Source organism: Oryctolagus cuniculus, chromosome X (assembly GCF_051225735.1).
Source record: "Oryctolagus cuniculus isolate XC-2025 breed Fujian yellow rabbit chromosome X, ASM5122573v1, whole genome shotgun sequence".
NCBI lineage: Eukaryota > Metazoa > Chordata > Mammalia > Lagomorpha > Leporidae > Oryctolagus > Oryctolagus cuniculus.
This window is the reverse complement of record NC_142888.1, coordinates 22,995,835-23,018,075: the sequence shown is the minus strand read 5'-3', so window position 1 is coordinate 23,018,075 and position 22,241 is coordinate 22,995,835. Positions and strand designations below refer to the sequence as shown.

Here is a 22,241-nt window from a genome sequence, read left to right as displayed (position 1 = left end):
GCAATGGGGTGATGTTTTTATTATCTCTGTGTCACATATGAAGACATTAACACAGAAAAACTGTTAGATAATTTGCCCAATTTCATCTAAGATGATTGGCTAAATTGAGATTAAATCCAGGCAATCTGAGGTTAACAAACCACTATAGCAAACTGCCTTTCTAAAACAGGAAAGTAAGGAAGATCCCTAGTGAACTGATAGTTTCAGACACTTAGAAATATGAGGGTGATTTTAAATTTTTGAGGAAAAAAATGGAGTTAAAAGTTTATTTTGCTACAGAAGTTTTTTGACATCCAGTTTTCTTATAATATACATTTTCTATAAACCTTTTAAATACCTACCCCATGCTCATCTTGCTCTTTGTATCTAACAAAGAACAGTGTACACATAAACTCATATAGTCACCCACCATGAAATGATATCTCAGTCAACGATGGACCACATATATGATTGTGGATCCACAAAATGATACTGCCTAGTTATTATGTTGCCATCTAGGTACATCTTGTGTAAGTATGTATTTACTTTTGTAAGTATACACAGTGATGTACCTTAAGTGAGTAAGTCACTGAAGGATGAGTTTCTCAGAGTGTATCCTTGTCATTAAGCAATGTTTGACTATATAAGATCTGGGTCAAACAGAGAGGAGAGGTCCCCAAAGCAAGCAGGAAAGACATACAGTGAAACAGACAAGCAAAGTAGTTAGACTAAGAGTAGTAAATGAACAAAAACACTTTCTGGAACCTTAACTCAAAGGACCATAATTCTCACATTTTTAAAGATAGGATAATATTTTATTTTAGCCAAAATTTCTTTATAACATGATTAATACTTATTTTAAAATTTTTATTCATATAAAGAGAATGGATTTCATGCATTTCATAGATACAATTCTAAGATAACCATACTTCCTTCCCTCCCTACCTCCCTCAGTGCCCCCATTTCCTTTCTTTTTTCCTTTAATTTTTTCAATAACATAATTTATATATACTTTATAATCTCCTTTGCAACAAAATGGATGTAAGTGGAGACTATTATGCTAAGTGTAACCAGTCCCCAAAAAACAAATGTCATATGTTTCACTGACATGTGGTAGTTAATAGAGAATACAAAAAAATGTATAAGAATGAAGCTGACACCTTATGATTTGATTATTGTTTATAGTCCTTGTCTATATTTCTGTGGAACAATGGTCTCTCTACGTTTTACTTATTGAACTAATATTACGGTTAGTGGTGAATCCTCACTTTAAAAAAAAAGTATTTTATTTGAAAGGCAGTGTGTGTGTGTGTGTGTGAGAGAGAGAGAGAGAGAGAGAGAGAGAGAGAGAGAGAACAATCTTCCACTTCCATCCACTAGCTCACCCCCTTCACCACCGCCCCCCCCAAATAGCTGCAACAGCCACAGCTGAGCCAGGCTGAAGCCAGGAGCCAGGAACTCCATTTGGGCCTCCCACATGGATGTGAGGGGCCTAAGCACTTGAGTTACATTCTGTTGTTTTCTGAGGCACATTAGCAAGGAACTGGATCATAAGTGGAGCAACTGGAACTTTAACCAGCACTGTGATATGGGATGCCAGCATTACAAATCACAGATTAACCTGCTATGCCACAAAGCCAGCCCCATAATCTTCACTTTTAAGAAAGTGTTAAAGTACAGTCATGAAATATAAAATTTAATTACCACATAGCAAAACCTGTTTATATTTTACTGAATGTTCAAACCAATCAGTTAGAAATAAAAGGACTCCAGCTACTTTTTTTTTTGACAGGCAGAGTGGACAGGGAGAGAGAGAGAGAGAGAGAGAGAGAGAAAGGTCTTCCTTTGCCGTTGGTTCACCCTCCAATGGCCACCGCGGCCGGCGCGCTGTGGCCGGCGCACCACTCTGATCCGATGGCAGGAGCCAGGTACTTATCCTGGTCTCCCATGGGGTTCAGGGCCCAAGGACTTGGGCCATCCTCCACTGAACTCCCTGGCCACAGCAGAGAGCTGGCCTGGAAGAGGGGCAACCGGGACAGAATCCAGTGCCTCAACCGGGACTAGAACCCGTTGTGCCGGCGCTGCAAGGCAGAGGATTAGCCTAGTGAGCCGCGGTGCCGGCCTCCAGCTACTTTTGAAATTTTGACTGCTTCAGACAAAAATCTATCTGTTTTATCTTTTATTTTAAATCAGCAATTTAGCAAAGAAACAAAATGTTTTGAATTTTTTCACAGAAGTGGAAAATTTCAGGGTTTGCATACAAATTTTATCTGCAGAGGACAGAGAGAAGGCAGAGTTTTGAAAGGAGAAGGGGGAAAAACATAGACATACATAATTACCATTTTTCCTAAGGAATTTTCCTTTTACTGGGAAATAATTTGTTTCTACCTATAGCCAAGAGACAAAATAAAATGCTAACTCTTCTCCGCATCTTGAAAGGAGAAACCAGGGGCCACAATGACATTAGGACAGACTGACGTGGGGTTGCACTGTGGGTGGACACCAGAAGCCAGTCTGGAACAAGGTAATGGTACAATACTCTCAATGTTAGGTGTCTTAGGCTTGGGGCAAGTTGTGCCATACTCTATATATACTCTCCTGGTGAGCTTCATCTAGTTACTAGATGGTAGTCTGTAAGGTTGTGGCCATTTGGGGAGAGAACGAGTGGATGGAAGATTCTCTCTCTCCGCCTTTCAAATAAATAAATCTGAAAAAAAGATAAAAAACTAAACAGCCCCTGTGATCACAGGGAAGAGGAGGAGGAGTTGTTCTTTTCCCTAGATACCTGCATGACATTTTGAATTAAAAGTCTAACAGCTGTCTCAGATTTTACAGGACTTGCCTTCCTCATCCCACCATCCCAAGTATCCCTGCTGCAAAGAACATGAGGTTAGAAATTAGCAACACCATCCACTCAGGTGCCCAAGTCCAAAGCCCAAAACCTACACTATTTTCTTTTATCACATTCCTCACCTCCTGCCCACAAGCAAAATCTTGTCCATCTGTCTGAACTCCTTCTGGAATTTGTTTACATGTCTTCAGTTCCTCAGCCGCCATCGCATTCAAGCCACACTAGTTTCTCATCTGGACAGCATAAAATGGCTCTAACTGGTCTCCAGATTCAACTCTCTCCTAATCTATCTCCCCACACTCTGCAAAGCAGAGTCACTCATTTAACATTCAAGAGGACTTATTATATTTAATATTTAACATTACCAATTTGACCTTTAGCCTTGGCCTTATTTTTTTCAGCCCTTCTATTGAGGCACAGCTGTGTATAGCTGAATGGCAGGGGCATATGTTCTGAGAACTGTGTCCATAGTTGATTCTGTCATTGTGTGAATTAGTAAGGTATACTCACACAAACCAAACAACTACAGTGTCACTAGGCCACACTGTTGTATAGGTGCCCCATCACTGACCAAACTCTCCTTCTGTATTGCATGACTGAATTTTTTTTAAAACATGTGACTTTATTGGAAGAGATGGTACAGTTGAGGAGAAAACTCCAAGTGGAGATTTTGAAAGGGCAAAATGCTAAAAATCACAGCCCTTCTGAGTGGAAGACAGGCTATGGCCCAGTCCCCTTGTCACTGTGGCCCAGGGTGAGCTTTTCAAAGAGGCATGCTGCCCTTTCATCTTCTGGGACCCCTTCTTGCTACCTAGAATTAACAAACTTCAACATTTGTATATTTTAGTGAACCTAATCTTTTCAGATAAAGTTAAGCCTCACTTTATTTTAACCCCTATCCCATCACCCTCACTTCCCCTCCCAGAACACCATGTTTACATTTGCAACTTCAGAGACATGGTGGCCCCAGACCACACACAGCACCTCACCCACCTCACCCAGCCCCCACAAACCCACCTAGTTTATAAAGGAAAATCAGTGTGTTCTCCAGGAGCCCATGGAACCTTTTTTCCCTCCACCAGTGGGGATCCTAAGTTACATGCAAATGGGACATGTTAGGAGGGGAGGAAGGAAGGGTGAAGGAGATTCAGTGACACCAGTTTTGTACCTGCCTGGGGATTTGCCCTATTTCTATAGCTAAGGGATTTGTATATGATTCAACCAGACAAATTTATTTCTTTAAGAACCACAAAACTTTATTGTAAACAATGCTTAAACTGAATGAAGGAATGAAGTAACTGTGCAAAAGGCACAAAGGACCTATCAGTCCTGGGGGCGTCACCCCGTGGCAGTGGGGACAGTCTGCTCAGTTCTCTTTGTCGCCCTGGCCCAGGGTGAGCTTATCGAAGAGGTACTCCGCCATGTTGACGTCTGGGGCCCCCAAGCTGCGCAGGTTGGTCAGGTGGCATGCCAGCTCCTCAATGACTTGGACTTGCTGGTCCAGGTAGTTGATCTTCAAGAAGTAGCAGAGGTGGGCATCGCCCTTCAAAGCGCCCAGGTCATACAGCTCCAGGAGGCTCTCGTTGATGCTCTTGGCCAGGTACAAGGCATTCTCCATGGCCTGGAGGCCGCCCTCCCAGCTGTCGCGCTCAGGCTTACGGATGTCGCGAAAGACCATGCGGCCTCCCCGCTGGTTCTGCATCCTCACCATTTTCTCAGCTTGATCCCTCTCAATCAGGGCGAGCTTCAGGAAGTAGCGGGCGAAGCCCTTCAGCGCCACCTCGTCGTGGTCGAAGTAGAAAGCCATGGACTGGGCCACGTAGGAGGCGTAGAGCTGCAGGTGGATGTGGTCGTTGACAGCGGCCTCACATTCAGGGTGGTAGTTCTGGCGCACTTGTGAGGGCGGCGGGAGTGGAGGTGGTGGGGGCGCGGTGACCATGATGGGTAAGGTAGAGCCGACACGTGGTTCCCGAAGTGGACGGCGGCAGCGTTTGTGGTGCCGTGGTCCTCTGGGAAATCCCATTGTGGGCGATCAGGCAGCTGGCAGAGGCTGAGTTTCAGACTGAGTTGGGCGTCCGTTGGCTGTTGGCGAGGGAACCGGAAGTGGTACTGGGTGGGCGAGATCTGGCGCGCGGGGGGGGGGGGGTGAGGTGAGGTGGGGGGTGGGGTGGAGAATGTCAATAGTCAACGGTTGGTCGGGCCGGAAGTGATACTCCTGCTGCCTTCCTCCACAGTGATACTTAATTGTTTGTTCTTTTCTGAGTTTTTAATTTTTTGGCAAAATTTCTCGTGTCCAAAGGCTTTCTCAGATCCTCTATTTGTTCTCCCTGGTTACATGTTTATTCTCATTTTATAAACCATTTTTGAAAATGTTGAGAACATGAATTCTGTGGTAATTTTCTGTTATATTTTGCCCTCCAGAATTAGTTTTATCTGTTCATCATGATCCCCTCTTTACTTTGCTCAGACATGGGTCGAACCTTTGCTCATTCCTATTTACAAAACACTTCGTGGAATATTCTAGGTGATCAGTATGGGTCTGATCCACTGAGGTATTGTCCCTTTCACATATAGGCTGGTCACCGGAATGGAGGGCAGGTGTGCCAATTAGGAAGTGGTCTTCTGCTTTGGGGATACATAGTATGGAGTTTTCAGGAGGGTTAGGAGTCATCCCCAGATAACGACATTTCCCTTCTGGCTACATTTGCATTTCTGTTTGGAAGCAATTCCACATCTATGGTGCAGTTTTGCAGTTTTTTTCAACCTCTGTTCTCATCCTGGTCATATAATTCACTGCCTTTGAGTGTAGCTTTAGGAGATAAAAGGAGGTAAAATACCACGAATGTTTCATCCCAGTGTAAGCAGGAGTGAGAGGGGCAAAGCAGGGCAGGGGCAGATAGTGCTCTCAGATTAGTAACACAGCTTGCCCCTCTGCTGTACTTGCATTTTGTTGACTGTTACTGAAGTTTCTCTGAATGTGCTCCAGTTTTCTACTGCAAATGTTTTAATGTTTCTGAATTAACCAATAGGATAGCATCTACTTTTTTATCCTAGAAAAGTTTCCATAGAATTGAAACATTTCAACAACTTTAGATAGAACTACTTCTTTAGCATCTCCTATACTACTTCGATCATTACTCTAGAACTAGGATGAAACCTCATCAGTTTATTTAACGTAAATATAGCTCTCATGAAAATGATTTGACCATCACACCAAATAAGTTCAAATTTGTCTAACAGTACATTTTGCTACTTCTCAGATAATATGAAACCTCATTTTTGCCCTTTATTTCTTCCAGATTGGTCCAATTGTATTGCAAGTTCTATCAGGTTCCATCTCAAGACATTCTGTGTTGTACTTCAAAATTGTCAGCTATATGGTATACTGTTGATGAGTACTAGATTAAGAATAAAAGCTATGAGTTCCAATTCCAGTCAGAACTCAGGAGTTTCATTGGTCTTTTGGGGGTTAACAGTACTGATATAAAAGTAGAAAGTGTATCACCTCCTACCCATCCTAACGAGTGTTGTCCTAGAGCATGTTAAAGCAGTAAAAATAAAAATGAAGCTATGAGTAGGTTTCAGCCACTCCTTTTCCTGTTTCTATTATATCTGAGATTGAATAAGTATTATGTGATGTGCCTTTACTAATGGCCTAGTAAGGGCTAGCATAGGAAACCTGAATCTAACTTGTTGCATTGTAAAGCTCCTGGCATAACCATAAAATTAAATTAGAAAGGACAATATGTTCACTGAAAAGGAGGAAGGACAGAAATGAAGACGACACAGAATTAGGATACCTGGGATCTTGGTCCTATTTTGGGTTGCAACAGTATCTTGTGATGGGAAAATGAGCAAATCAACAACTTTGTCTGGGTCTATGATCTAATTTGCGAAATGAAATGCTTAACTAATCTGAATTTTGTAGACTCAGAAAATGAGTGCAGCCTATTTCATGAGTTTTTCTTTAACAATGGAATGGAATGAAAAAAGCAGCCTTCAGACTATTTATAATGAGTATCAAATATTAGTTTCAGGAATTGGATGCTATTCTTGATGCTAAAATAATAATCCCATTTTAAGTTATGGCATTAGTGTAACCCTCTAAAATATACAAATCAAAAAAAGCTGGAGCCCTCTTTGGATCTACTGTTTGCTGTGTGTGTAGTTGAGGACAGATTCCAAGTTTCAGCTTGGTGGTATCCCAGACCTGGGCTAACAACATAGGGCTATACCAAAGTTCCAAACTCCTTTTCAACTAATTCTACTGTACTTTGGAAGTGGCTACACTAAATATCATTCCTATAATTACTGATATTCCAACTATGAGAGCCATGGTCAGATGTTCTGCTCTAAGAGAACTGTGCCTTAACACCAGGGGAAGAACCAGTGACAAGCCCGAGTATTAAAGAAATCGCAGCAACTGTAACAGAATTGATTTATAGTAGTGCCATTCAGATCAGAATTTCTAAGTAGTGGGCAGTGGTGGTGACTGACTGCTTTACTTTATGAAATACATTATGAATTGAAAACATATAATTTTCATGTATTAAAAAAAGAAAGAATACTGCTTTCAATTAATCTATGATTTGTCATTATTTCTAAAATGCTCCTCAATTTCAGAAGTTAAAATGTGAATTAATGACTGAGAAAAAGTCAATGAAATATTTATTAGGTTTCATCATCACTTGTCTGAATACATTTATCAGCACAGATATATTTTTCACTATTGATAATTATTTATAAATTTTGGTAATTTGTGGCCCCAAGTAATAGTCTACATCATTGTGTACAAAGATAGAAACCACCAGAAGAGAAAAATAATGGTATTTTCTTCTCGCTGTTAGGTCATTTCACACCTTGGGCTCATCACAGAATGACTGGACTTGCCTCTCTTTTCTGTTATTGGAGGGAGAGGTTAGTGTACAGGCTAAAGGATGTAATTCTTTGGGTAACAGGGAGAACCTTATTCTCTGAATTCATAGCTAACCTCTTCCAGCATGCTATGAGAGGCATGTTACATCATCTTTCAGATGCGATCAGACACATTCAGGGTGGTACGGCTATAGACAGGACATCATTTTTCAGATGGAATAACAGACGCCATAAACATAAATCCAGCAAAGTTGATGCCTTTAGGCTCTACTCAAGTCCCAGTTTGAGTGTGAGGGTTTTAATTCCATCAGTTCAGTGAGCTTCCCTGAATGGATACAGCTCACTGTTGAATACATGAGTCATTTCCTAACCACGACCAGTCAATCATTCCAAGGCAACAGCATGGTGGATGAGAGGGCCACAAGGTCAGGACTGTAGAGCCAGGTTGGCTTGCCACACCTATATAGATTCAAAGATTACTATTTTAACTCTTTATACTACTGAGGGGAGCTCTAATAAAGCCAGTTGTTGGGTACCTGCAAAAAGAAAACACTGACATATCATTTCCCATGTAGACATCTCAAATAGTAGGCTGGATGATCTGCTCCACTCCTGTCTCATATGCCCTTTTGAAAGGCAGGGTGGATTTCAGGAGAAAGCAAGGTAGAAAACAGGGTCAGTAATGGAGTAGAGTCTTTCCATTTAGAATTGTGTGTAGAGATTTTCCATAGGCTAGATATATGTTTTGATATATTGTGGAAAGCCTGTGTCTGTGGCTGCTACTGTGCTCCAAAGACCACTTGCCAGACAAACGACACCAACACAAAGGAAGTGAAGTATGTATAGCAGGACAGAATCCGGTTGGGGAAGGTGCAAAAGAAGACAACATAGAGCCATACTTCCTCATTCTAGGAACTGTGTTATAGGAAAGCCTCTTCCAGGCCCCCTAATGAACACTGTGCATCTTCTACCCAACTCCCAGCTTGGCCCACCAAAGAATTAGTGACAGTCAAGAAAGCACTACAACCATAACAGTTAAGTTAGAGACATTTACTTCCTTTTCCTTTCCTTCTTCCCAGTCCTCAAAATACCAGAGGAGACAGCAGTTGGAGGGGTAAGAGTTAAAGAACAGCCCCCTCTCCCCACACCATGATCTTAACATCAAAGCTTAGCAGCAGCTGGAGGAATGCTGGAGAAAGATGTTAGCATAGATTGAACATTAAAGTTTTAAATGGATATATATAGCCATTTTTATATCTAAAAGTATCTGGAAAGGTATGAGATCTACTAGTTTCTAATCACCAAAAGTTTAGACTGTCAAATTAAAGTAGCTACCCAAGGCAGGATTCTTTTCAGATAGCTGAATCATGATTATGCAACCTTAGGTCTGATGTAAGGGACAGTATTGGCATGGGATCCTTAGGTTTCCACCAGATTGATGAGAAAAAATTCCTTCTGGCAAATTGTAATGAGAAATACTGATGAGTTCTAAAATTCTGAATGTACCTTCAGGTGAATCAGGGCTGAATAGCAGCACATTGGGAGGCTAAACAGAATGTCACTAACTAGACAATACTGTGTGTAACACACAGAATTACATGAAAGTCATGGTATAGATTTAAAGTCACAGTGTAGATTATTCTACAAGTGATAACAAATGGACCTGTTAGTCCCACTAGTACCTAGTCCTAGTGAAATGGTCTAAAATTGGTTAATTGGCACTAGAAAAGGATACCTGTTGAGGTAACTTGAGGTCAAAGTTAGCAAACTATTCGCATGAGTATGAGACATTCCCACTCAAGCAAGCATTAATTTATTAATATTGAATAGGTTCAGGGCTGGCATTGCAGCACAGAGGTTAAGTGGCCACCTATGATATTGGCATCCCAAATGAGTACCTGTTCGCATTCTGGCTGCTCCAGTTCCTAACCAGCTCCCTGCTAATGTACCTGGGAAAGCAATAAAAGTACTTGGACTCCTGTCTTCTACATGGGAGACCTGGATGGAGTTCCAGGCCCAGCCCCAGCCTCTGTGGCCATTTGGGAAGTACACCAGCAGAGGGAAGATATTCTCTCTCTCTGCCTTTACAAAAAATAAAATAATTTAAAAATTATGACAATTTTCTTAATGTTAACTTTAGACTGTAATTTCCAAAATGCTGAGAACACTCATGGTCCCATAGAAGAAGAAAGGAAAAAATGGTGAAGATCAAGGAATTATTCCTAAAGAATTTAGCTTTAATTAAGCATTTAAAAACTAGAATAAAATATATCTGTCGAAGGTTTTCTTTCTACCACCCAGTATGCCAGTTATAAGCCTCATACCTAATGCTATAGGTATAATTTAAAAGATACAAAACTTAAGGCTTATGAAAGGCAAAGTGTTTGCACAAAGCAGTGCCATCAGTGGGTGGCATAGCTGAGACAACAAATTCTCAAAGCAGAGGGAGAATTTTTGCTTGGCATTCTGATAAATACTCTTTTGCACTCTTACCTTTATTGAGATATAATTGACAAATAAGAACTGTATGTATTTAAAGTGTACAGTATGCTTATATGAGCCTTTCTGTATATGGTTACTGTCTTTACTAGATCTCAAATGCCATGAGGGATGGGCAGCTAATTCATTGTATGCTCCATGTTTGTGATGTAGTAGGCATTCAGAAAATAACATCTGAATAAATCTGACTCAATTTCTACATGGTGCAAATGAGGAAGCTGAAGTACAATGTACTTCCTTCCATTGTATAATTGGACTTGTATTCCAAATAAGGTAAGGAATCACAGGTAAGTATTCTACTGAAAGCAGACATCTAAGTTCACAAAGTCCACCACTGAAGATCATGAAAATATGCCAGCAAATCTCAAAAGGCAACCATTTGCTTCACTTACAAGCTTAAGGTGAACTGTGTTGTGTAATGCCATACCATTCCTAATATATAACAAGCACTATTCTAAAATAGTTTTTCTGAAATAGATCAAAGATGAGATTGCCAATTCTACTACATTTATTAGACCAAAACCTCCCTTTTAGCATACCTTATTGTAAATATTGTGATTTTTAATGGCACAAGGCAACCTGAATGGCACACTTGAACTATAAATGTCTCTCTCTCTCTCTCACTGTCCACTCTGCCTGTCAAAAAAAAAGAAAAAGAAGAAAAAAGAAAAGAAAAAAAGGGGATAAACATAGCACCAACATAGTAAACATCAATTTTAAAGTCCACATCCATGAGCCAACTTGTGAACAATTTTAAATCGCTTCTTCCTGTGCACTGAATGTACTTTATAGTATGGAAAACCATTCATTCACTTCTTCAAATATTTATTTTGCCCCTCTTGTTTGCCAGCACTGCTTTATATGCTAGAGATCGTGGTGATGAACAAAAATGACAAGGAATGCTGCTGTCACATAGGTAATTAATAGTCTTTATGGGAAGGCAACAATTAGCATATAATAAATAGATATTAGATGATGATAAGTGCTGGGAAGAAAAATAATTCCAAGAAAAGACGAGGTTGCAATTTAAGGTAGGATATTTCCTCACTGAGAAAGTGAATTAGAGCAAAGACCTGAGATCACTGAGGGAGCTCAGACACATCAATCTGGAAGAAGAGTAATTTCCAGAACCAGGAGGCAGATCGTGTGCTGTGTGTGTGTGTGTGTGTGTGTGTGTCAGAGAGAGAGAGAGAGAGAGAGAGAGAGAGAGAGACAGGGAGGGAGGATACACAAGAAAGGCATAGCAATGTGAAAAGTGGTGGGTGGCACAGGAGATGTAGTAAAGAAAGAAATAGGTAGATATGATGGAATGGTGTAGCATGGAGATGCATAGGGATTGATTGACTGTGCAGTGTCGTGGGAGTGATTTTGAGCATTTTGCATTTTACTGAGGTGGGAAGCCATTGCAGTGAAAAGACTTTAAAGCATTGCTTTAGCTTGCTGTTTTGGAGAATCACTAATGAGGAGGAGTCCAAGAAATCAGACAGATGAGATGAGGGTGGTAGCTTGGATATAACATGGTGCAATGAGTATATGTTCACATTAGAACTATGGGCAGATGGGATGTGAGATGTGAAAGGAAGAATCAGGGATGGCAATAAGTTTTGGGGTTAGTAAACAGATGGAATTACTGCTTACTGAAATCAGAAAGGTTGTGGTAAGAGCAGTTTTTCAGGGGGAAAGGGTGCAAACTCAAATACCAATAAAAATAACTGATAGATTATTTTTTCTGGAGCTAGACAAGTTAATACTAGAATTTATATGGAAATATAGGCACACAAGAATGGCTCACAAACCACTGAAAAAGAAGATCACATAAGGAGGAACTAGCGGCGCCAAGTTCTAGTCCCAGTTGCTTCTCTTCAACTCCAGCTCTCTGCTATGGCCCGGGAGTGCAGTGGAGGATGGCCCAAGTGCTTGGGCCCTGCACCCACATGGGAGACCAGGAGGAAGCACCTGGCTCCTGGCTTTGGATCGGCGTAGTTCCAGTCGTGGTGGCCATTTGGGGGGTGAACCAACGGAAGGAAGACCTTTCTGTCTCTCCCACTGTCTAATTCTGTCAAATAAATTCAAATAAAATAAAATAAAATAAAATAAAAGGAGGAACTAGCCCTAATTTATACCAAAACATTCTACAAATCTTCTGTAGTATAAAGAAAATAGTGGGATCCTAGCATTTGAGCAGCACAATGGACCAATGAACTAGTACAGAAAATACTGAATTAGACTAAATATATATATGGCAATCAGGCACCTGAAAAGGATAACTAAAATCACTGGCATAAAGAGGATCTTTTATAAAATGCTGTTTAGACAGCTTGGTAGCTATGTGGAAAGATCAGATCCATAAATCTCCTTATAACCAATGATAAATTCCAAGAGAATCAGCAATCTAAATTTAAAACTGAGATTAGAAAAAAACTGTGAATTCCATTGTAATGGGTTTAAAGGAAGCTTTTATGTGATACTACATCAAGATTCAATAAAATATTTATTAAATCTCTGACAATAAAATGAAAAAATGCCTTGGAAAACACCATAAGCAAAGTAAAAATGTACATGCCAATTGCAAGCAAATATTTGTAATATGAGTATATGTATCTAGTAAAGGCTAGTACTTCTAGCATAATTTTTAAAAACTAATAAAGAGGGGATTCCAAGATGGTGGAATAGGGAATGATGTACTGTGCTAGGCTAGGGTTAAATAGTTAAAAAAAAAAAAAAAAAGAAAAGTTTAAGAAGTGCACTCTCAGGGGAGAATTAGAGAGAAAATTGCAGTGGAAATTCTATGGAAGGAAGAGGAACATTATGGACCTGTGTGGAAGGTGCACAGCACAGAAACAGACACAAACACAACTCCAGCAGCTGAGAGCCAGAGCGACAGCAGCTTGGAGATGGAGGTGGGATCAGACTGCGGCAACCCATGGAGATACAGCTGGAAGGAGAGCATGGCATTAGTCCAGCCTGGAGCTCTATGGGATAGCACATACTTGTGAACCCAGTGAAAGTAAAAGTGGCACGTTTTTCGCACCCCATCTTCCCCACAATGGAGCCCAATGTCCAGATGAGAGAAGGCAGGCGCCATTTTGGGTTTAAGTGACAGCTGTGGAAGCCCTTGTGTGTGTGCACAACAATGGGCTGAGACAGAACACAATATTCTCAGCAGTACTGGTGGCAGTGGTTGGGAAAGGGCAACATTTGGCCAGTGGCTCTTATGTCGTGTGATCAGAGATTCTAGCAGAGGGAAAAATCCATGGTCCCCACTGACTTTCAGCCTGGCTGGAAGGATGGACAAGGGCTAGGCACTCATGTAAGACTGTGAGGCGCCCCCAGCCTCCCATCATCTCAAGGCACTTGGGCTCAGGTTGCCTAGGTAGAGCACCCACAGACAGCTGGCTTGGGGAAAGTCTGCCTCTCTGTGGACAGGACAGGCTGGTGGCACAGATTAGACCCTCTGCACCCAGTGATTATGGGAGCCTTGTGTACTGAGACGGTGGGGACTCTCTGGCTGAACAAGAAGGTATAGGGTGTACCTGGGTCTCTATGCAATCATTGTATATGGCTCCACACACTTGAAGCTCTTTGGTTGCCTGGGTCAGATCATTGCAGCAGGATCCGTTCTTGGTTTAAGGACTGTGCAGATCATTTGTGTGGTTCATATGGTGGCCCAGATGAGTATGGCACCCATTGGGGGCTAACACCTGGGCACTGATTACCTTGGAGGGAAGGAGGTGAGGGTATGATCACACCAACAGAGGTGACCATTTCCCTGATTCTGTTAACAAGAGGAGATCTACCACGCCTAACTTGGGTGTTACTCTGTATATCTGCCCCACCCTGGAGCACTGACCAGAGCTTCCTGCCCACACCTCTAGGTATTAACTGAAAGTGCAAGCATTCCACTCAGTGACAGAGGCATAGTTCATAGATAAAAGCAATCAGAGGAAAAAAACAAGTACCTCCACAAATACTTAAAAATAAATGCAGAAATTCAAGAAACAAGAATAAGGAAGACATCATGACCCCTTCAAAGGAATACAACAAAATTTCAATATTAGAATGTACAGATGAGGAGATTGAGGAAATGCCAGAAGCAGAATACAAAAGATTAATCATAGGATTACTCAAAAGAAATCAGAAGCAAATTCACAAATTACAGCAATCCATACATGATATCAGTGAAAATTTTTCCCATGAAATTGAGATTTTAAAGAGATATCAAAATGAAATATTAGAAAGAAAAAATCAATAGATCAAATAAAAAATGTGGTAGAAAGCCTTAACAACAGACTTGATGAGGCAGAAGAAATTATATCAGAGCTAGAAGACAAATCATTAGAAATTTTTCAGTCAGACCAAAAAAAAAAAAAAAAAAAAGAAGAAGAAGAAGAAGAAATTAGAAAAATTAAAAACAGTGTTGGATACTTCTAGGATACTATCAAATGACTCAACATATGTCTTTTTTATTTAATGAATGCATTTTTACATAGATACAACTTCAGGAATATAGTGGCTCTTTCCTCCATACCCCCACTCCGCTCCCATCCCACCTCTCATTCCCTCTCCCATCCCCTTCTTCATTATGGATTATTTTTAGTATGACTTTATACACAGAAGACCAACTCTATGCTAATCATAGATTTCAACAATTTGCCCCATGCCCACACACAACAGTTTGGGGAGAGTAGAGTTTGGGGAGAGAATTTGCAGTCAATTCTCACATAATACAATAGGGACAGAGGTCCTAGTGACTACTTCAACATAAAGGTCTTAGGAGTTCCTGAGGTGTGGAAAGAGAGAATGTACTAGAAGGCCTATTTAGTGAAATAATTACAGAAAATTTCCCCAATTTTTTGAAATAAAGGGATGTCCAAATACAGGAAGCATATAGAACTCCTAATAGATATGACCAGAAAAAAATCTTCACCACGACACATTAAAGTCAAACTCTCCACAGTAAAACATAAAGAAAAGATTCTAAAATGTGTATTATAGAAACACCACATTACTTTCAGAGGATCTCCAATTAGACTCACAGCTGACTTCTCACCAGAAATTCTATAGGCTAGGAGGGACTGGAGAGACATAGTCCAAATCTTAAGAGAAAAAAACTGTCAACCTAGAATAGCGTACCTTGCAAAGCTCTCATTTATGCATTAAGGTGAAATAGAGACTTTCAATAATAAACAGAAATTGAAAGAATTTGTCACCACTCGTCTAGCCTTACAAAAGATGCTTAAGGATGTGCTATACACAGAAACATGGTTAAAACTACAAAAGAAGGTAAAGGCAGAAAATCTCCCAATAAAAGTGTAAAGGAAATCCAAAGTAAACAATAGGAATATTTATGGGAAAATGGCAGGGGCCACGTCATTATGTATCGATAGTACCTTGAATGTAAATGGCCTAAACTCTTGAGTTAAAAGATACACACTTGCTGAATGTATTAAAAAACAAGACACATCTATTTGTTGCCAACAAAAAATCATTTAATCAACAAATATATACACAGACAAAAATGAAAGGATGGAAAAAGATATTCCATGCTAACAGAAAACAGCAGAGGGCAGGTGTAGCCACCATAATATCAGACAAAATAGACTTAAACAGAGAAACGGTTAAGAGATGAAGAAGGTAACTTTCTAATGATTAATAGATCAATTCAACAGGAAGATGTGATTATAATAAATGTATATGCACCCAAGTACAGGGCACCTGGCTATTTCAAACAAATGTTAATGGATATAAAGAAAGACATAGACTTCAACACAATGGTAACGGGGGACTTCACCCCAATTTCATCAATGGATATATCAAGTAGACAGAAAATCATCAAAGAAACAACAGAGCTAATTGACACTATGAACCAAATGGACCTAATAGACATCTACAGAACTTTTAACCCCACAGTTGCAGAATACACATTCTTCTCAGCAGTGCATGGAACTCTTTAGGATAGATCATATGCTATGCAATAAAGTAAGTCTCAGCAAATCTGAAAAAAATCAAACTCATTCCATGCATCTTCTCTGACCACAATGCAATCAAGTTGGAAATCAACAACTAAAAATCTCTAAATCATTTGCAAACACATGGAGACTGAACAAACAACATGCTTCTGAATGAACAGTGGGTCAAAGAAAAAATCAAAAAAGAAATCAAAAAATTTCTGGAAATGAATGAAGGCGACAATATGTCATATCAAATCTTTTGGGCTTCAGCAAAAGCAGTGTAAAGTGGGAATGTTATAGCAATTGGTGCCTATATAAAGAAATTGGAAAGGTACCAAATAAATGAGCTATCAATGCACCTCAAGGACCTACAAAAATAAACCAAATGCAAAATTAGGAGCAGGAAAGAAATAATTAAAATTAGAGAAGAAATAAAGAAAACAGAAACCAAGAAAAATAAAAGATCAGTGAAATAAAGAGCTGGTTTTTTGAAAAAATTAACAAAATTGGTAAACTCTTGACCCAATTAACCTCTCCCCCCCCAAATAAGAGGGAGAAGACCTAAATCAATAAAATCAGAGCTGAAAAAGGAAATGTAACAACAGATACCACAGAAGTAAAAGTAATCATCAGGAATTACTACAAAGAGTTATATGCCAACAAATTGGGAAACCTAGGAGAAATGGATAGATTCCTGACACATACAATCCATGAAAATTGACTCATAAAGGCATAAAACACCTAATCAGACCAAAATTCCAGATGGAGAATGAATCACAAATAAAGAACCTCCAAACAAAGAAAATCTATAAAGAGCTCAAGAAATTCAACAACAATAAAGCAAGTAATGCAGTATAGAAATGGGCAAAGGACTTGAACAGGTACTTTTTAAGAGGGGAACATCAAATGGCCAATAGCCACTTGAAGAAATGCTCAGGATCACTAGCCATCAGGGAAATGCAAACAAAAACCACAATGAAGTTTCAACTCATTCTAGTTAAAATGGCTCTCATATAGAAATCAACAAATGCTGGTGAGGATGTGTGAAAAAGGTACCCCTAACCCACTGTAGGTGGGAATGTAAATGGGTGTAGCCACTGTAGAAGAAAGTACAGCTGTACCTCAGAAATCTGAATATAGACCTACCATACGACCCAGCCATCCCACTCCTGGGAATTTACCCAAAGGAAATGAAATCTGTATGTGAAAGAGTTATCTATACCCCCATGTTCCTTGCAGCTAAATTCACAATAGCTAAGATATGGAATCAACCCAGATGTCCAGCAACTTATAACTGTATAAAGAAAATGTGAAACATATACACTATGGAGTACTGGTCAGCTGTAAAAAATTAAATCCTGTCTTTTGCAACAAAATGGATGCAATTGGAAACCACTGTGCTTAGTGAAATAAGCCAGTCCCAAAAACGACAGATATCAATTTTTCCCTCATCTGGGGTAACTAATAGAGTAACTAAAAGGTAATGTTTTGGAGCGAAATGGACATTTTGAGATTTGATGACTGTTTACAGCCTTTGCCTCTTCTATTGAGGAACAGTGTTTTTTTCTTCATACGATTTGTCAAACTCTTAACTTAGTGTTTAACCTCATTATCATTAAGTAAACTGAAAGCAGATCTTTGTAAAAATTAAGAGTGGGAATAGGCAAAGGAGGAAGGGTTGGAGTGTGGCTGGGAGGGAGGGTAAGGTAGGAAGTATCACTATGTTCATAAATTTGTAATTTATAATATAGATATAAAATGGCCTATAAATATGTCACAAAATATATAACTTCACTCATAAAAGAAAAACAAATTAAAACAACATCAAGATATCATGTCTCATCCAAAAGACTGACAAAAATGTCAAACTCTTCTGCTGGTGAGATTGTTAAGTAGGGTCCTTTATATATTAAGAAATGCAAAACACTACAATACTTATGTTGGGTACACTGGCAATATCTAATAAAACGACATACATTAACCCTTTGATTAGCAATCCCACTTGTCAGAATTTACCCTCAGACATACACTTCCAATAACACAAAATTCATATGCACAAAGTTATTTCCTGAAGCATTTATGCCATTGCAAAAACACTCAAACTACTTAAAACCCAAATGCAGAAATTTGGTTGACTAAATCATAAAAGGAAGTACTATACTACTTAAAAAATAGGATAATAATTGTGAATAAATATGGAGTGAATTGTTGGATAGATGGATAGATAGATGGATGGGTAAATGAAGAAACAGAAAAGTTTCCCCTAAGCTATTATGGTATAACTATTGCAAATCTGAAACCATGGTGCGTTTATTATAGGAGTGAACAAACGAGTCAACGTATTGATGTTACTGGAAGCTGGAGTTCTCATTGTGCAAGAACACCTACAACTCACCTACATATACAGAATTGTTGGAAGAACTCTTAGGGGTTGGGTGGAAATTGGGTAAGAACAGGATACATGTTTTATTTCATATACATATGCATATATATGCACATATATTGTTATTGATATGTGGAAACGTCAAAAAGTTCATGGAAAAATAGAATTAAAAGATAAGTTTATTTTTGTATTAAAAATGAAGGAGGTACCTTTCTCTGAAGGGAGGAGAGAACTTCCACTTTCATATGGCCTTGTCTAAATAAGGTCGGAGGTTGTCAACTCAAGAGGCTTCCATAGCCTTGGCAGCTCATGACAAGAGCCTCGGGTGATTACTGACATCATAATAAAGAGTGTCAATTGTTAAATCAACAATGGGAGTCACTGTACACTTGCTCCCCATGTAGGATCTCTGTCCTTAATGTGTCGTGCTGTGCGAATTAATGGTAAAACTACTACTCAAACAGTACTGTATACTTTGTATGTCTGTGTGGGTGCAAACTGTTGAAATCTTTACTTAGTATATACCAAGTTGATCTTCTGTATATAAAGGTAATTGAAAATGAATCTTGATCGGCACTGCGGCTCAATAGGCTAATCCTCCGCCTGCGGCGCCGGCACACCGGGTTCTAGTCCCGGTCGGGGCGCCAGATTCTGTCCCGGTTGCCCCTCTTCCAGGCCAGCTCTCTGCTGTGGCCAGGGAGTGCAGTGGAGGATGGCCCAAGAGCTTGGGCCCTGCACCCCATGGAAGACCAGGAGAAGCACCTGGCTCCTGGCTTTGGATCAGTGCGGTGCGCCGGCCGCAGCGCGCCGGCCACGGCAGCCATTGGAGGGTGAACCAACGGCAAAGGAAGACCTTTCTCTGTGTCTCTCTCTCACTGTCCACTCTGCCTATCAAAAAAATAAAAAAAAAGAAAAAAGAAAATGAATCTTGATGAAGAATGGGATGGTAAAGGGAGTGGGAGATGGGATGGTTGCGGGTGGGAGGAAGGTTATAGGGGGAAAAGCTGCTATAATTCAAAAGTTGTACTTTCAAAATTTATATTTATTAAAAAGTTTTTAAAAAATAAAAAATTGAAATCTGGGGCCGGCACTGTGGCATAGTGGGTAAAGCTGCCACCTGCAGTACAGGCATCCCATATGGGTACCAGTTCAAGTCCCGCATGCTCCACTTCTGATTTGGCTCTCTATTATGGCCTGGGAAAGCAGTAGAAGATGGCACAAGTCCTTAGGCCACTGCACCAGTATGGGAAGGACCTGGAGGAAGCTCTTGGCTCCTGGCTTTGGATCGGCACAGCTCTGGCCATTGCAGCCAACTGGGGAGTGAATCAGCGGATGGAAGACCTCTCTCTCTCTCTCTCTCTAACTCTGACTTTCAAATAAATACATCTTTTAAAAAAACTGAAATCCATACATAGTGTTTTTATAATAACACTTTCTGAAGACCCCTTGTATGCACGTACATGTATATGTGTGTGTGATTTTTTCCTAGGTCTGTTTTAGAAAGGCCCAGAATCATTTTTATCCAAATTCATGGTTTAGAAGTGATTTATTTATTTTGAGAAAAAAGATCCTAACATCAAGCTTTTCACAAAAGTAAACCATAGTATCAATCTTAGAAAACAAATATTAAGACTGTTACACTATTTTCTTTCTAGAAGATATATTTGACATGCCAACTCTTTCACAAAATACATTATTTTACAGTTGCATTGAATAGCCTCACACAGCACTCTCAGGTGTGTCAGGACACACACAGCTGGGGCTGGCACTGTGGTGTAATAGGTTAGGCTTCTGCCTGAAGCGCCAGCATTGCATAAGGGTGCTGGTTTGCATCCCAGCTGCTCCTCTTCTGATTCAGCTCTCTGCTATGAACTGGGCAGATAGTGGAAGATGGCACAAGTGCTTGGACCCCTGCACCCACCTGAAGTCTTGCAAGAAGCTCCTGGCTCCCGGTCTTGGCCTAGCCAAGCTCCGACCATTCCGGCCATCTGGGGAGTGAACCAGTGGATGGAAGACCTTTCTCTCTGTCTCTCCCTCTCTCTGTCTGTAACTCTGCCTTTCAAATAAATAATAAAATCTTAAAAACAAAGAGAACACACACAACTCTAACTCAAGCCTGCTTTTAGGTGCTGCTCAACTAAATGAGATGGCCTTAGCAGTTAAGGATGCAACTACTGAACTCATGGATGGATGGGAAGAACTCAACTATGCATTAACAAGAAGTTGTTTTGTAGACATTTGATAAAAGCCATACATCCTTTGTATTGTCAAGTCATAAAGAAGTATCAAAATTAAAAGCAAAAATTACAGGGCAAAACTTAACTCCTGGGAACATCAAAGGAAGTGAAAATGGGACTAGGCACAGAACAATATGAATTACTGAACATGGGAAGGACACAATGGAGAAAACAGTGAACATGTGCTGAGGATCCTAGGGGAGAGGAACTGGTGGAGATGCTGATCTTAGAGACATAATGGGATAAGATTCCTAAACCTCACTATGTTCTTGAGTCATCCTTGCCATTGGTGCTATCTCTGGCATCCTCTCCTTCCTGAGCCTCTTTTTCATCATCCTTGATCCACATAAGCTGGTCATCCTCTGATCATTACTACCAACACCCAGTAGGCTCCTCTCAGCTGAGTCCTGTGTGCTTCCTCAGACTACATCTTTACATTAGTCGTTCTTCAGGGAACTTCTGTTCTGCTCTTCTTCGGACTTGGCTTTCTTCATCTCTACTCTTTGTTCACTTAATTCCTTTTCAGTTTTTTCCCAGGATTTCTAGTACAGAATCCACTTTTTTCTTTACCTGGGTTAACTCCTTCTTAATGGCCTGAAGGTTAGTTACTTTCAAGCCATCAGACTTGGAAGAAGAAGATCCCTGCTGTCTAGTCTTGGAATTGAAGACAGTTTGCTCTTTTGTGAGTCGTTCCCTGGCATTTAGAGGGTACTACAGCCTAAGCAATTGGAAGGGGCGGAAGAACATGTGCTGTGTAACTGTACATTTTATCATAAAAATCATGTACAAGTCAAAAGAGGAGCTGTACATCTCTGTTACAGATCATTTCATACCTGTTTTCTTCGGTTCACTTTTGGCTCTGCAACCGGATTAATACCTGAAACCTGGCCAGCAATCATTCTCTCATCCTCTCCTGCTACAGCAGTCTGGGCATTTTCTCATTAACATATTGAATGAAGGCAAATCCCTTATGAATGGAGCAACCCAGAATTTTACCATACTTCAAAAAGATTCAGACTTCTTGACCAGAAGAGTGTTGAGATTCCCAAAGAATATATGGGAGTTCATAGAGGGAGGATCTGTCTTGTTGGTAACATTACTAGCCATGGCGTTTGATGATAAGGTTCCTCATAAAGTTGAAAAATATAGCTGAAGATAAAAAATTCTCACTCCAGTCAAGTTACATTAATTTATTGTTGCAGGAGGATGAGGACAAGGGCAATCTCGGTTCTTGTCTCACATCGAAGAATTTCCAAGTGGACAGGGACAGTGAGCAAAGCAAGATTTATTGAAAGTGAGAAACTTCTGGTTGCAGCAGTTAGGAGAGGGGCTCCAAGTGAGGAGTTGCCAGTTAAACCTGTAGGAGTTGCCCTTTTAAAGTACAAAGTGGTTCTCTCTGATTGGGTCCTTTCTGAAAATCAAACCTAGATTTTACCAACTGGGAGGAGCTAATCAGAAGGCAGGAA

General features: G+C 40.1%; 1 protein-coding gene and 1 pseudogene across 10 annotated transcripts in view; both read right to left on the bottom strand.

Moving 5' to 3' along the window:
• Positions 1-22,241, bottom strand: part of PRRG1 (proline rich and Gla domain 1) — a 112,572-nt gene that overhangs the window by 14,952 nt on the left and 75,379 nt on the right. For 3 of the 10 annotated variants that reach the window (XM_070066527.2, XM_070066528.1, XM_070066529.2), the window contains one exon: positions 4,061-4,954. The exons of 6 other annotated variants lie outside the window; for them this stretch is intronic. In XM_070066527.2, the coding sequence (XP_069922628.1) occupies positions 4,197-4,853 (657 nt within the window). In that variant the 5' untranslated portion in view covers positions 4,854-4,954 and the 3' untranslated portion in view covers positions 4,061-4,196. Of the gene's footprint in view, positions 1-4,060; positions 5,640-22,241 lie in introns of those variants that run through there. One more of the 10 variants, XM_089324958.1, reaches the window with a different exon arrangement.
• Positions 20,887-22,026, bottom strand: LOC138847509 (heterogeneous nuclear ribonucleoproteins C1/C2 pseudogene; annotated as a pseudogene).